General features: G+C 43.2%; 1 protein-coding gene across 1 annotated transcript in view; it reads right to left on the bottom strand.

The window, feature by feature from the left end:
- Positions 1-748: 748 nt before the first annotated feature.
- The window catches only part of LOC143483336 (polymeric immunoglobulin receptor-like), a 33,512-nt gene continuing 18,567 nt past the window's right edge, over positions 749-15,693 (bottom strand). Inside the window, exon 5 of the mRNA XM_076982179.1 lies at positions 749-777. Within this exon, the coding sequence (XP_076838294.1) occupies positions 749-777 (29 nt within the window). The remainder of the gene's footprint in view (positions 778-15,693) is intronic.

Raw genomic sequence — 15,693 nt, 5'->3', positions numbered from 1 at the left:
CCACTGCTTCTGTTTATTCTGATATGCAGCACTGTAGAGACACTGGACACTGACGCTGCTCCCCTCCTCTCCACTCACTCTGCTCCCCAACACAGACACCGCAGGAGCTGAACAAACACATATAAATACAGCAGTGTAAACATGTCCTCCATCATAAGAAACATCTGATACAAGCCTTACAAACAGTCAGCAAGTCTATATTTAATACAGAGAGATTTCTTACCTGCACTAACTGTCAGATACAAATAATCCATATCATCATATTTACCACCAATTTCAGCAGCACACCAGTACCATCCAGAGTGATCAGTGTTCAGTCTGTTCAGTTCCACAGTAAACATATTGTGGGTTGGATGATCAATAACTGATGTGCGTCCATGTGTGTTTGCATAAGCTACTATGGTGCAAGAGGACCGATAGTATCCATGACACCAGTATTTGTTGTTTGATTTATAGGATTTATCATAAAAACATGGAATAGTGACAGAATCTCCCCTTTTTACAGCAATGTGCTTCGGCGTCCTCATGCACTCTGAGTCTGCAGATACACACACACACACACACACACACACACACACACTGCTTTACAAAGATCACTGTCTGGATCTCAGTACTGATCAGGTAGGATGTATGTCCAATGTTAAATTGAAGATCAGTTCAGAGATGTTTGGAGCCACACTGCACTCTGAAATAGGTCAGCTAATAAAGGACCAGTTACACCCATGAAACTGAAGACCACACAGGTGGTTCATAGGATTGAACCAGCGCTGATCTTACCTGAGATACAGAGGAGAAACACAAAGAGAACGACAGAATCCATGAGAGAGTAACAGCACCTGTAACAGTTGCTGCAGGTCACAAATGACAAACACACTTCCTGCGTCAGACACTTGGTCTGAGTGATGTACTTGTTTGTCTCCCATTTTTACATCTCTTCTGCTATTTCACTAATTCACTAAAAATGATGAAAGACAAAAATAAAGAAAACGAGCAATTTATGAAAGTTTGGGTCAATTTGGTTTTTATTAATAAGGAGAACATTATTTTCTCATTATTTCTCTCTCTCTCAATAATTGTTGTATGTATAGAACCTTTAAAAATAAGCTTACAAAGTTCTTTAGATGATGATGATATTAACACTAATGATATTAAAAATAGTAAGAGTAGAACAGGAAGAGTAGAACAAATGGAAGACCAACAGGACTGTGAAAGACATGTAACAGTTCTGTTGTGTACTGTGTGTGAATTATCAAATTAAACGAGCTATAACACCCAGCACCATAGCCGCGCTCACTGATATTTTACCGGGTCTGACAAACACTGATCCACTTGTAGCTCCGGAAGGACTAGAGCGTTTCACCGAGCACGTCGAGACTTCCCTTCGTACAGCTTTAGACAAAGTTGCACCACTACGATATAAGAGAGCCACGGAGAGAAGAATAGCGCCATGGTACAATGAGCACACGCGTAGCCTCAAACGAGCCGCGCGGATCCTGGAACGTAAATGGCGAAATATGAAGTTAGAAGTGTATAGACTATCATGGAAAAGCAGCCTTATTGAATATAAGCATGCCCTCCATATGGCAAAGTCCTTATACTTATCGGCCTTAATAGAAAAACATAAAAACAATTCAGGACTCCTTTTTAAAACTGTTTCCAGCCTTACGAGGAGTCATGAACAAAACAATTCTCTTATTCCACTAGAGTGTAGCAGTAACAATTTTATGAAATTCTTTAATGATAAGATTGATAAAATTAGGGAAAACATTAGTAGTGCTATCTCAGAGCCTGTCAACATGCCAATGCACCTTGACAGCTGTCTGGTCAGCTCTGATGCCCTGTTCGAGTCCTTCTCCCCAATTGGTCGTGAGGAGCTTATTTCACTGGTGAAATCTGCTAAACCCTCCACATGCATACTAGATGCTGTACCAACCCATCTACTTAAAGAATTACTGCACAGCAATGTAGAACCGTTGCTTACTATAATAAATTATTCTCTGAGCCTGGGCTACGTTCCCAGTTCATTTAAACTTGCAGTCATCAAGCCGCTAATTAAAAAACCTGGTCTTAACCCCCAAGAACTGTCCAACTATAGGCCAATTTCTAATCTGTCATTCATATCCAAAATTTTAGAGAAAGTAGTTTCTTCACAACTCTCTTCCTTCTTACAGACAGAACATGTCTTAGAGTTATTTCAGTCTGGATTTAGAGCTCATCACAGCACTGAAACAGCACTAACTAAAGTACTGAATGATCTCTTAATATCCTCTGATAAAGGACACATTTCGTTTCTCATACTGCTAGACCTCAGTGCTGCTTTTGACACCATTGATCATAATATTCTACTTAATAGACTGGAGACACTCATTGGCATAAGAGGTCAAGCACTCTCCTGGTTCAGGTCCTACCTGACAGATCGTTACCAATTTGTGCTAGTAAATAACGAATGCTCTGAGCATTCTAAAGTAAAGTATGGTGTCCCACAAGGATCTGTACTGGGCCCCATATTATTCTCATTATATATGCTACCACTGGGCACTATCATTCGTAGGCATGGTATTAGCTTCCATTGCTACGCAGATGATACTCAGTTGTATATATCTTCTAATCCAGATGATACCACCACAACTCTCAAGATTGAGAACTGCGTCCAGGATATTAAAAACTGGATGGCGTCTAATTTTCTTAAACTAAATTCTGACAAGACTGAGGTACTGATTCTTGGGCCTAAAGCTGTTAGAAGCAATTGGGCTGATATTCCCCTTACCCTAGATGGTTTTTCAGTAACACCAAAATCTACTGCAAAAAGTTTAGGTGTCACTATTGATTCTGATCTTTCATTTGACACACATGTATGCAATGTCACTAAGGCTGCCTTTTTCCATTTACGTAATATTGCCAAGCTGAGACACTTACTTTCTTTAGCTGATGCAGAGAAGCTAGTTCATGCTTTTGTCTCGTCGAGATTGGACTACTGTAATAGTCTTCTAATTGGATGCTCTAAACAGTCCATAAAGAAGCTACAACTTGTACAAAATGCCGCAGCTAGAGTCCTAACCAAGGCTAGGAAATTCGATCATATTAGTCCCACTCTCGCTGCACTACACTGGCTGCCGATTAAATATCGCATTGAATTTAAAGTTCTCCTGTTAACCTATAAGGCGTTAAATGGTCTTGCCCCTGTGACGGGCAGGTGTGAGCAACAAAAAGGAAGCGATCACGCCAAGTCTCAGGGAAAAAGGATGGTTTAATATAAAGTGTGCAAACCTAAAACCCGTGCAATAGATCCGAATTAAGGATATAATGACCAGCGGTCAACTGGTACAAAGACAAGACATATATAGACAGACAAACGACCATCAGGTGGGAACGGATCACGGGCTCCGCCCACCTGAGGGGCGTACACGACGTCACAAAACAACAACAACACAGCCGCTGTGGACAGAGGCGGCCGGTAGGGGGCCGCCTCACCGTGACAGACCCCCCCACCAAGCCGCACTCCCCTCCACTGGGTGTGTGGCACACAGCGGCTGCACAACAACATGAAGGGGCAGGAAGGCAAGGACAGGCAGGGACACACCTCCTGCAGTCCACGAGCTGAAACACAAAACACATAACATTAGTCAGCTCACCTCCCTGGGCGGGACCCTGGACCGACCGGGCCGTTAACAACACAAAACCACGCCCCAGTCGGTCACAGGGCCCTCACGCCCTAACCGGCATTCAGCTGGTAAGCCCCATGAGTGTGAGGACGAGGGGCTACGGCTCCTCTCTCGTCCCTTGTGTGTGTGTGTGGGTGTGCAGGCTACCTCTCCAAGGCGTGGCTACTTCACCTCCTGGACCTACCTCATCCCAGAGCTGACCCCTGCCTTCTGCTAGGGGTCACCCCAGCCTCCTGGGGAGCCAACCCCTCCCGGGGCCTCTCATCTCAAGGTGGACTCCTCCACCCAACCCAGGAGCGCCAGAGACCGAGGCCCAGAGCACCCCCGACGCGGGCTAGGGAGCAGCCCCAAGGGCCTCCTGGTCACCCCGGGCAGGAGGGAGGATCTCCATCCCCAGCAGGAGCTTTTCAGACCGGAGCCCCATGGTCCCCAAACATCCGGGGGCCCCAGCCCTCTAGGGAGGGGCTCTTCACGACCGGGCTCCGGTCACCCCACAACACAAGGGGGCTCCTGCCAGGTGGAGACCCCCACAAGGTCCAGGAACACTGCCAAGGAGAAGCACCTGCACAAAGAACACACCCTCACACACACACACACACACACACACACACACAAACACAAAACACAAACGCGCCTTACCCTATTCAGGGCCTCCCTTGGGAGAGACGCCCTCCGTGCCACACCCCATGGCACGGGACCACAGCCGGTCCCCCCCCAAACACACATTCAGGGGGAGGAGCATGCGTGGAATTACACGCAAACATTAGACAACACGTTAGGACACAACACACACGCAAAGACTAGACAAGCAAACAAAAAACGGCGTACACACAAACAGACGGGACCCACAAACGCGCGCTCTCCATAAACAGACACAGTGACGCGCCGCTCACGTTCGCAGTCGCTCCCCACATGAAACACAAGACAACACGGGGAGCGAGGCGACGGTGAGGAGCGGCACCAGCGTCACACACAGAACATGTAACATATAACACAACGAGCGCGCATATCGATCGACACGTCCGTTCACGCATACACACATTCACAACAACACGAAGAGTTATCGCCAGGAAGACATTCCTGGTCTTCGCCGTGCCACGGACACAACACGAAAACACGGCGGAACTCTTCACACACACAAACAAACAACAAACACGAAGAGTATTTCCAGGGCGAGAGCCCTGTCCCTCGCCGTGCCACAAACAACACAAAAGCACGGCGGATCTCTTCAATCAGACACCACGCAGACAAACACTTACCACGAGACATGACCACGAACGAAGGAGAAAGAAAAAGAGACTCGGCGGCTTCCGAAGGGTGGCTGGTCATTCTGTGACGGGCAGGTGTGAGCAACAAAAAGGAAGCGATCACGCCAAGTCTCAGGGAAAAAGGATGGTTTAATATAAAGTGTGCAAACCTAAAACCCGTGCAATAGATCCGAATTAAGGATATAATGACCAGCGGTCAACTGGTACAAAGACAAGACATATATAGACAGACAAACGACCATCAGGTGGGAACGGATCACGGGCTCCGCCCACCTGAGGGGCGTACACGACGTCACAAAACAACAACAACACAGCCGCTGTGGACAGAGGCGGCCGGTAGGGGGCCGCCTCACCGTGACAGCCCCGCAATATCTGAGTGAACTCATTGATTACTACAACCCATCTCGCCCTTTGCGCTCCCAAAATGCTGGATTTCTCGTAGTTCCAAAAATTTGTAAAACTACAGCCGGAGGCAGAGCTTTCTCTTTTAAAGCCCCTCAATTATGGAATAGCCTTCCAGCTCCAATCCGAGGCTCTGACACAGTTCCAATCTTTAAATCTAGACTTAAGACTCACCTGTTTAGTCAAGCCTTCAGCTAAAATTCCCCTTGTAAGGTGTAGGGGCTTGGGGGCCCCCAGACGTTGAGATTTCTGGTGATCTGAGATGTTGATGCTGTCATCCAGCTGTGTCTTGGCATCACTCTATTTGTGACTATGACTTGACTGGAAAGCAATGTCTCAGTGAGCCCTCATGCCTGTGGTCACCTCTGAACCTCTCCCTTTAGTTATGCTGCTATAGATTAGTCTGCCGGAGCCACATGCTGATCACTGGCACGTGAGCTACGATTTAAATCAACGGTGGTTTAAATTCATGTCCACTCAGTCTGTATTATCTATCTTCTTGCATGGCTCTACCCAAGACGATTGGATACAGGCACCTGCAGGCACCTGGGGGATGGTCTGGCTGCCGGTGGATGTGCTGATACCGGGGTTCACCTGGGGAGTAACACTGCAGTCGGAGCCTACAATACCAGCATCACTGCTCCGACACGGAATGAAAGCCTGGCATTCATCAACAGACATTTACAGTGACAATATCAAAACCCAGAACTTTCAATTCTACCTTTTACCTAGTCTGATTGTGTGAATTATGTGTGACTTGTGTATTTGTGTGTTAACGGGCCGCCCAATGGAGGATGGATTCCCTTTTGAGTCTTGGTTCTCCCGAGGTTTCTTCCTATTCCCCACCATCATAGGGAGTTTTTCCTCGCCACTGTCGCCTTTGGCTTGCTCATTAGGGTTCTGGACCCATAGTATTGTTAACCTTGTAAACCCTGTAAAGCTGCTTTGCGACAACTTGAGTTGTTAAAAGCGCTATACAAATAAACTTTGATTGATTGATTGATTGAATTATGTTGGGTGGTGTGTGATTGCCAGTGTAACCACATGTCTTTACTGGACACAGTGGTGCTGGTTGTCAGTCTAATATGGGTACGATTGCAGAGTGAGGCTGTAACCTGCAGGAGGAGGTTTTCCCAGAGTGCCTCACACTGCTCTACTTCAGACACGCTGCAAATGAAGCGTTGTGGCCTAAAGACGAGACACTGGCTGTCTAATGAGACAATCACACAGTCCTCTGAACCACTGAATGCATCCAGTTACCAAAATGCACAAGAAGCCAATCACATCACACGATGTTGAATAAAACTGTTTATTCTGTCATCAGTACAGATTCAGCTCATCAGTCTTTAACAGCAGGTGTGTGTTACTCCTCTCTCCTCCTCTCTGTTATTCACTTCCTCTAATGTAGGAGACGACTCTTTAATGTGCACTATCACACCTCTTCTGCAATGTCCAACATCACCACGTGTGATGTGACAGAGTAAACGCACAACTGCACAAGAAAGTGAAGCGCGCGTCTTTGACCACAAATAACATCACAGATTCTTGTCCTTCTATTTGCAGTTTTGAAAAATTTTCAATATTTTTGTTTCATTATTTTTGATTTTCTTCATTATTTTTCTCTTATTGGGAAAAGTGTTGCACACAGAAGTGATAGACCGATAAGCTGGTTCCTTCAGACCAGCGTGATCATTAGCTGAGGAGGTGCGTTAGTACTCCTGTGACTACATGTACTACCACCAGATGGCGCCAGATCTCCACAATGCTTTATTATGACGTGCTGCCCTGTAGAGATTGTGAACAATATCTTTACCTCCATTCTCACCTCGCACTCCGCTTTCTATCACAGAAAGGTAGACATCTAAATAAATGAATTAAAAACAATGATCCACAATAACATAGAACAGTAATATTGTAATTAACCAAGTATTAGGTCTGTAAGATATATGTTTGTAATTACACGTGTGATTTTGATGACTAACATTTAATTACTTTGTAAATATAACACACTCCTATTTGTTAGACATAGTATGGCCCGATCCATATGACGTAGGTTAGATTGTTTTGACCATGCTATTTGAGTTATAAGAATAAGGAAAGGAATGAAATGTCAGAATTTCAATAGATTTTATTTTTTTTTTGAAGCTCAATCTTGGCACGTGTTTTTTCTTTTGCTCTAGTGCTTACCCAAGTATTGATGTTTGTGGATGCTAATTCCATCGACCTTACAAGATATATCCATCCATTATCTTCACGTCGGGGTCACAGGGGTGGGGGGGGGGGGGTGGTTTATCTGGTTGGGTGGGTATCCTCCTAGAGTATCAAGCAGGGGTTCAGTCTGTATGGGTGCATCTCCCCTGATTATACTGACAGTCATGCTGTCCTACAGTTACAGTATGCAGTGAACTCAGAAAATTAAAGCATAAAAACACCAAAGGCAATGTTGTGAATGTTCATTAGGCATTAACCTTGGGCATGACTCTTACATCTAACATCAGGACAGTGTGTGTGAACATTTCAAATAATGTTAAACAACATGTTAAAACACGAGTTACACAAACACAAAACATGTTAAGACATCAGAGCATCTCTATCTATGAACATAAGATGAACTGTCTATTATGTTTGATGGAATTACATATGATGCCGCAGTAGGTATGTGTCTTCGTGTGTGTGTGTGTGTGTGTGTGTCTCACCCTCTCTCATGCTCTGCCTCAGTCAATCAAATCTCAAAAAAGTTGAATGTTGGACTCTAATCTGTCTCTAGTTCTGTCTCTAATCTTGAGTCCCTATTAAAATGCTGGAGACTCCTGGAACCTCTGGAAAAATAGGGATGTCTGCAAACTTGACTCTGGAATTTCAACTTCCATTAAAACTAAATGACAACAACATCAGTAATGATGTTAATGGATATTTATTCATACAGGACACATTCACATTCACTATAGTGAGTAGAACAAAAAACATGATGGTGTTGAAATACATGAAGAGCAGATTGTCAGACGAGGGAAGTGAGACCATTATCTCGTGAAAACTATTAGTTTTATAATGTTTCTGTCACAGTGGGGAGGCCGGGTCGCCACCAGAGGGCGCGTGTCTCAGTTCACACTGCTTCACAACACACACCCCCGAGCACCAAACCAGTCCCTCGGTCCCAATCACCAGAATACTAGCACCTGTTCCCTATTATGTTGTGTGTGAAATGCAGAACTCCACAACATCTCTGAAACATAAAACAAATAATGAATCACAAAGGATCAAACTGCTGAGATGTCACAACACATCACTTCCTGTGAACCTTATCTTCAGTCTAAAAACAAAATGGTAGATTATTAAAATTTAGCCCTGTCAAAGTTAAATTAACTTTGTTCAAGTCCTTTTTTGTACATCATGTGTTTATACATCCAATGATTGGATATCTGACACCCACTTTCCATCAACACATATGAAGCTAATACGGTTTTTAATAAAGAATCGGAGTTTTGTAAAGAGTCAGATGACCACTACAATCACAGAGCATTTGTGACAGGCAGGGATGCGAATGAAAAAGGAAGCGATCACGCCAAGTCTCAGGGAAAAAAGAGGGTTTAATGTATAACAAAAACCTCTGACTCAATCCGAATTAAGGATATAATAACCAGCAGTCAACTGGTACAAAGACAAGACATATATAGACAAACAAATGACCGTCTGGTGAGGCGGATCATAGGCCCCGCCCACCTGAGGGATGACCACAAAGCAACAACAACAAGACAACTGCCGCTGTATATGGGGGTGATGACCAGTGGGGGGCCCGCCGTATCGTGACAGCTTTCACCATCACTGTAATGTTTAATTACACACAACTCAGCATAGCCTGCAGTAACAAAGATTTACCTCACGAGAACCTTCTCCATTCTCTTCAGGAAGTTCTCACTAGGGGTGCACGATATGGACTAGAATTGCGATGTGCGATAACATTGTTGGATATCCCGATATCGATGTGAACCACGATAAATTAAGATTAAAATACAGAAATGTAGTGTCTCTCTGAACAGCAGCACGTTAATTTGTTTTGTTTTTTACTGTGTAATGAATCCAGAATAATTCCAAATATTTTGCAGGTTTATTCAACAATAGATTCAATCTAGGTTTATACTTTCACGAGCGACTCCGCACACCTCGTTAACCTCCACGAACGGCGGAAGCGTTTAATCTTGCCGTGTCACATTCTTTGCAGTGTTGTCCGAAACGATATGTAGGCCTAGTAGTATAAAAACTAGATAGGCAAAGTTTGTGAACAAACTTTATGTTGGCTTGCAAAGCAGCTGAAACGCTGTTTTGAATGTTGTTGACCTAATTTTAAAGGTTGTTTTAATGTTGATATCCTGCTAAATTGAAGGCTGTTTAAATGTTGACAACCTGCTAAATGATGTTAAAGGTTGTTTCAATGTTATCACTGTTAATTGATATTCAGTGAAGTGCTAGGGATCAGCTATTGGGTAATTTCACCAAGTCTGATCATTAAGTCTTGAAAATTAAGAGATGGATGAAATCAGTGCATTCCTATAGGAGGATGGAGGGATGAATGAAATGATAGAAGGGGAGGACAAATGACATTAATATGATATACAGTGTAGTGTTGGGGATCAGCTCCTGAGTCATTTTACGAAGTTTGATCACTATATCTTGAAAATTAAGGGATTAATTAAATCAATGCATTTCTATGAGATGGGGGGATGAATGAAATGATAGAACGGGAGGATAGACAAATGGCATCAATATGATATTCAGTGTGGTGTTAGGTATCAGCTCCTGAGTCATATTACCAAGTTTGATCACTATATCTTGAAAATTAAGGGATTGATTAAATCAATGCATTTCTATGAGATGGGGGGATGAATGAAATGATAGAATGGGAGGATAGACAAATGGCATCAATATGATATTCAGTGCAGTGCAAGGCATCAGCTCCTGAGTCATTTTACCAAGTTTGATCACTATATCTTGAAAATTAAGGGATTGATTAAATCAATGCATTCCTATGGGAGGATGGAAGGATGAATGAAATGATAGAAGGGGAGGATAGACAAATGGCATCAATATGATATTCAGTGTGGTGTTAGGCATCAGCTCCTGAGTCATTTTACGAAGTTTGATCACTATATCTTGAAAATTAAGGGATTGATTAAATCAATGCATTCCTATGGGAGGATGGAAGGATGAATGAAATGATAGAAGGGGAGGATAGACAAATGGCATCAATATGATAATCAGTGTAGCACTAGGCATCAGCTACTAAATTGACTGGTGTGGTTGATGCTGATGTATTTGGCTAAAGGGGTAGTTGCAGTTGAGGGGTAGTTTAGCTGTTGGGGTAATTATTGCTGAGGGGTAATTGGCTGTGGGGTAGTTGATATTGAGGGGTTATTCACCTGTTGGGGTTATTGTTGTTGATGGGTATTAAGATTACTGTGTAGTTCCTGTTAAAAGCTTGTTTAGATGTGGAATGTTTTGTTGAGGGGCAATTACCTGTGGTGGGGCAATTACTGTTGAGGGGCTATTGCCATTGGGGTAGTAAATGCAGATGTATTTGTTATTGTTGAAGGCTATTAGTTTAATGGTGTTGTTGCGGTTAATAGGTAATATAGCTGTTTGGGGCAATTACTGCTGAGGGGTAATTGGCTGTGGGGTAGTTGATATTGAGGGGTTATTGACCTGTTGGTGTTATTGTTGTTGATGGGTATTAAGATTACTGTGTAGTTCCTGTTAAAAGCTTGTTTAGATGTAGAATGTTTTGTTGAGGGGGTATTTACCTGTGGTGGGGCAATTACTGTTGAGGGGTAATTGGCTGTGGGGTAGTTGACATTGAGGTGTTATTGACCTGTTGGGGTTATTGTTGTTGATAGCTTTAACGATTTCTGTGTAGTTCCTGGTAAAAGCTTGTTTAGATGTGGAATGTTTTGTTGAGGGGGTATTTACCTGTGGTGGGGCAATTATTGTTGAGGGGTAATTGGCTGTGGGGTAGTTGATATAGAGGGGTTATTGACCTGTTGGGGTTATTGTTGTTGATGGGTATTAAGATTACTGTGTAGTTCCTGTTAAAAGCTTGTTTAGATGTGGAATGTTTTGTTGAGGGGGTATTTACCTGTGGTGGGGCAATTACTGCTGAGGGGTAATTGGCTGTGGGGTAGTTGACATTGAGGGGTTATTGACCTGTTGGGGTTTTTGTTGTTGATAGCTTTAACGATTTCTGTGTAGTTCCTGTTAAAAGCTTGTTTAGATGTGGAATGTTTTGTTGAGGGGGTATTTACCTGTGGTGGGGCAATTACTGTTGAGGGGTAATTGGCTGTGGGGTAGTTGGCATTGAGGGGTTATTGACCTGTTGGGGTTATTGTTGTTGATAGCTTTAAAGATTTCTGTGTAGTTCCTGTTAAAAGCTTGTTTAGATGTTGTATTTGTTGTTGAGGGGCAATTACCTGTGGTGGGGCAATTACTGTTGAGGGGCTATTGCCATTGGGGTAGTTAATGCTGATGTATTTGATATTGTTGAAGGCTATTCGTTTAATGGGGTTGTTAAAGTTAAGAGGTAACTTAGCTGTTTGGGGCAATTACTGCTGAGGGGCAATTGGCGGTGGGGTAGTTGATATTGAGGGGTTATTGACCTGTTGGGGTTATTGTTGTTGATGTGTATTAAGATTATTGTGTAGTTCCAGGTAAAAGCTTGTTTTTTTTTTTGTTTTTTTTTTGAGGGGGTATTTATTTGTGGTGGGGCAATTACTGTTATGGGGCAATTACTGTTGAGGGGTAATTGGTTGTGGGTTAGTTAAAATTGAGTGGTTGTTCAGTTATACAGTTAATACTGCTGCAGGGACTGAGGGAGAGAAGAGGTTCCGTGCGTGTGTTGTGTGAGCCTGTGGGGATTTCCCTTACGGAATGTTCAGTTCTGAACATTCCGCCATTCATTCTCTATGGGAAAAAGTCAACTTTGAGGACTTGTCCTGAGGACACCGTATGTCCGATATGTCCCAAAAGCACAAGCACACTTCTTCCATATGGGATCTGTGATCCTGCCAATTTTCAAGGTTCTAGTTCAAAAACTGCGACCTGTGAAAGTTACCGAAAACTCGAATAGAATAATAATAATAAGAAGAATAGAGAGAACAGTATGTTGGCTGCTTCGCAAGCCAACATAAAAACACCCCTCAAATACAGGGGAATGAACTTTTACCTGACCAATTTTAATGTTGCTTTGTGTTTCAGGTTTGAAAAGTGCTGGAATTTAGGCTAAAGTATTTGAAAAGGCTTGAAATTGTAACTACTTCGTTTCACAACAAATATCTGTCTGACTGAACAATTCTCTTGTATTACGTTAACAAATACGAGCCTCTTGTAATTCCAGGACGAAACATGAGAGAACGTGAAGACGTTAAGATTGGGCGTTTTGAAAATAAATATCCATTAAATAATGTGATAAAAAAGCGAATTATTTCGAATCATTTAGAGTATATGTATAAATATTTAATTCAATAACGTGCTGGGAATTATTGAAATGGACCTTGAAAGTGACGTACAAGTGCTTGAATTCTACCTTGTATAGGTGTATGAACCCTGCAAACATGACTGTTCTCATTGCGCCGAGACGCGGTGCGCGCGAACTTTAAATAAATAATAACATTAAATAATGTGATAAAAAAGCGAATTATTTCGAATCATTTAGAGTATATGTATAAATATTTAATTCAATAACGTGCTGGGAATAATTGAAATGGACCTTGAAAGTGACATACAAGTGCTTGAATTCCACCTTGTATAGGTGTATGAACCCTGCAAACATGACTGTTCTCATTGCGCCGAGACGCGGCGCGCGCGAACTTACAAAATTCGAGAGGTGCACGACCTCGTGAATCGACAGCGCGCGAGGCAATTGCACACGGGCGAAGCCACCGCGATTACGTTATTTTCGTCTCCCGGACCCTCGCGCCGCATCAAGTGTAAACCAGGCTTAAACCAAATCGCGTGTCTGATGAGCGTGTTCACCTCACTCCAGGGTTGCCAGGTCCTACAAAAGTTTTCCGCACAAAATCTGCGAGTGTAAGTTGTCGGCGGAGGGGAGGGGGTGTTGCGAGTGTGAACTGGAGACAAATTAAGTATTATATCGCGATCGATTCTTAGTGTTGACTTGTAACTTCCGCAGTAGCCCAACTCAAAAGTAGCCCAAAAACCGCACCCCGCGGCCCCAGAATTTTTACCCGCGGCTGGATTTTCAAACAAGCCCAATTTGGCGTGAAAACCGCGAACCTGGCAACTCTGCCTCACTCTGCCTCTTGCCTACTTACGTCACGTGATCATAGTCTGCAGCGCGAATAGCTCCCTCTATTGCTGGACGAGGATAACGCAATTTGAGTTTGCTGTTATTCAAGGAGTTATCGTGGCTCTTTCGATGTGTTTATCGTGAAACTTCACATCGCGATAACGATAAAAATACGATTAATCGTGCAGCCCTAGTTCTCACATAAAAATAATTTGGGTTTGTTGCACTCACGTGGGTTTGTTATTGTCAGACAGTCCAGTGTCTCTTGTGTTACAACCTAAAGAGTCATGGGAATATGAATATTATGTTTTGCTTTAACCCCCTCAGAACTAAGAACATAGCAGAACCATATCTGTTCCTACACTGTTTCTATGAGGGCTGTTCAGTAATCTCAGTCATTACATAAATGTCTCCAATAAAGCTGCCCTTATCAATGACCTCATCGGACAGCATCGCCTTGATTTCCTCCTGCTGACTGAAACCTGGCAGTTACAGCATGACTACTACTATTTAAATGCTGCTGCCCCGCCTGGGTTTAAACATCTCTCTGCCCCCAGACTGTGTGGTCGTGGCAGAGGTTTAGCTGTCATATTTAATAGTAAATATACTATCAGTGAAATTACAATTCAGAAAACAGTTCACTGTGAATGCATGGCAGTTAAAACATCTGGTTACAACTCATCTGTACTTTTGTTAGTTTACCGCCCCCCTAACAGCTCGGTCTCTGACTTCTTGCAAGAACTTGGTGAAGTCCTTTCCACTCTCAGTCCTCTATCAAATTCTCTGGTTACCCTTGGTGACTTCAACATCCATACTGACTCTGTCTCATCCGGTTCTCTTGACTTTTCATCACTGTTAAGCTGTTTTGAGTTGCATCAGCTTGTTGATTTTCCTACCCATAAACATGGCCACATTCTGGATTTAATTTGTTCCACTCCTGGAACTATTACCAATGTGGTGGGTCATGACACTGGGGTATCTGACCATCTGTTTATCACTTCATGTCTCTCTCCTAGCACTCTGCCTCCTTCCTCCAAAACACTTCTCACCTACCGTAAACTTACATCTGTAAACTCTTTGGTGTTCTTCTGTGCCCTGTAATCATCTCCTTTTCCCACTATTCCCAATCTTGACACTGCCCTATCAGTCTACAATCATTCCCTCTCTGACACTCTGAACTCCTTAGCACCTGTCATAACTCGATACGTTCCCTCCACCCACGTGTCACCCTGGTTCACACCTGACCTACGTGTTCTAAAGACTACGGGCAGGCGTCTTGAGCGGCTTTATAAGAAAACTGGTTTGCCTGTTCATCACCAGGCTTATATTGACCATCTGACCAAATATAAGGATGCCTTAAACTCAGCCCGTGCTCTATACTACACGTCTGCAATAAATAACTCTGGTTCCAACCCCAAACGACTATTTAAAATTGTTAATAATCTACTGCGTCCCCCTTCATCTCCACTGGCCCCTACATCCGATCAATGTAACACATTTCTTAGTTTTTTTACTAACAAAGTCTCAGTTATCTACCAGGACTTGTTGAAGGTTCAATCACGTAGTTCTTCTTTCTCCACTTCCTCCCAGATGACTGTCTCACCCTCTCTGTCATTCTCCACTTTTTCGTTAGTTAGCTCTGATCTTATCATTAAACTCCTCACCAGTTCCAAGTCTACTACTTGCATTCTTGATCCCATACCTACATCCAGTGATGTCAGTAACGCGTTACTTAGTAACGCGTTACTCTAATCTTACCACTTTTTTCGGTAACGAGTAATATAACGCGCTACTATTTCCAGTCCAGTAATCAGATTAAAGTTACTTATCCAAATAACTGTGCGTTACTATTTATATTTTCCCTAGTAAAATATATATTTTTGCTTTCTTCTTGGCTCAGTTCTACTTTTGCGTAGCGCTCGACTCCGCACGCTGCGCGCGACCCTGTGAGAGCGCGAGCACGTTTTACAAGTCATTCTGTGCAGTGTCCTCCCGTAACGACGTGTGGTAGTGTAAAGAAACACCCCTCAAAAACAGGGGAAGGAACATTTACCTGACCAATTTCAAT

This window comes from Brachyhypopomus gauderio, chromosome 19 (assembly GCF_052324685.1).
Source record: "Brachyhypopomus gauderio isolate BG-103 chromosome 19, BGAUD_0.2, whole genome shotgun sequence".
In the NCBI taxonomy this organism is placed as follows: domain Eukaryota; kingdom Metazoa; phylum Chordata; class Actinopteri; order Gymnotiformes; family Hypopomidae; genus Brachyhypopomus; species Brachyhypopomus gauderio.
The sequence above is the reverse complement of the archived record's forward strand: the minus strand, read 5'-3'. Positions and strand labels throughout refer to the sequence as shown.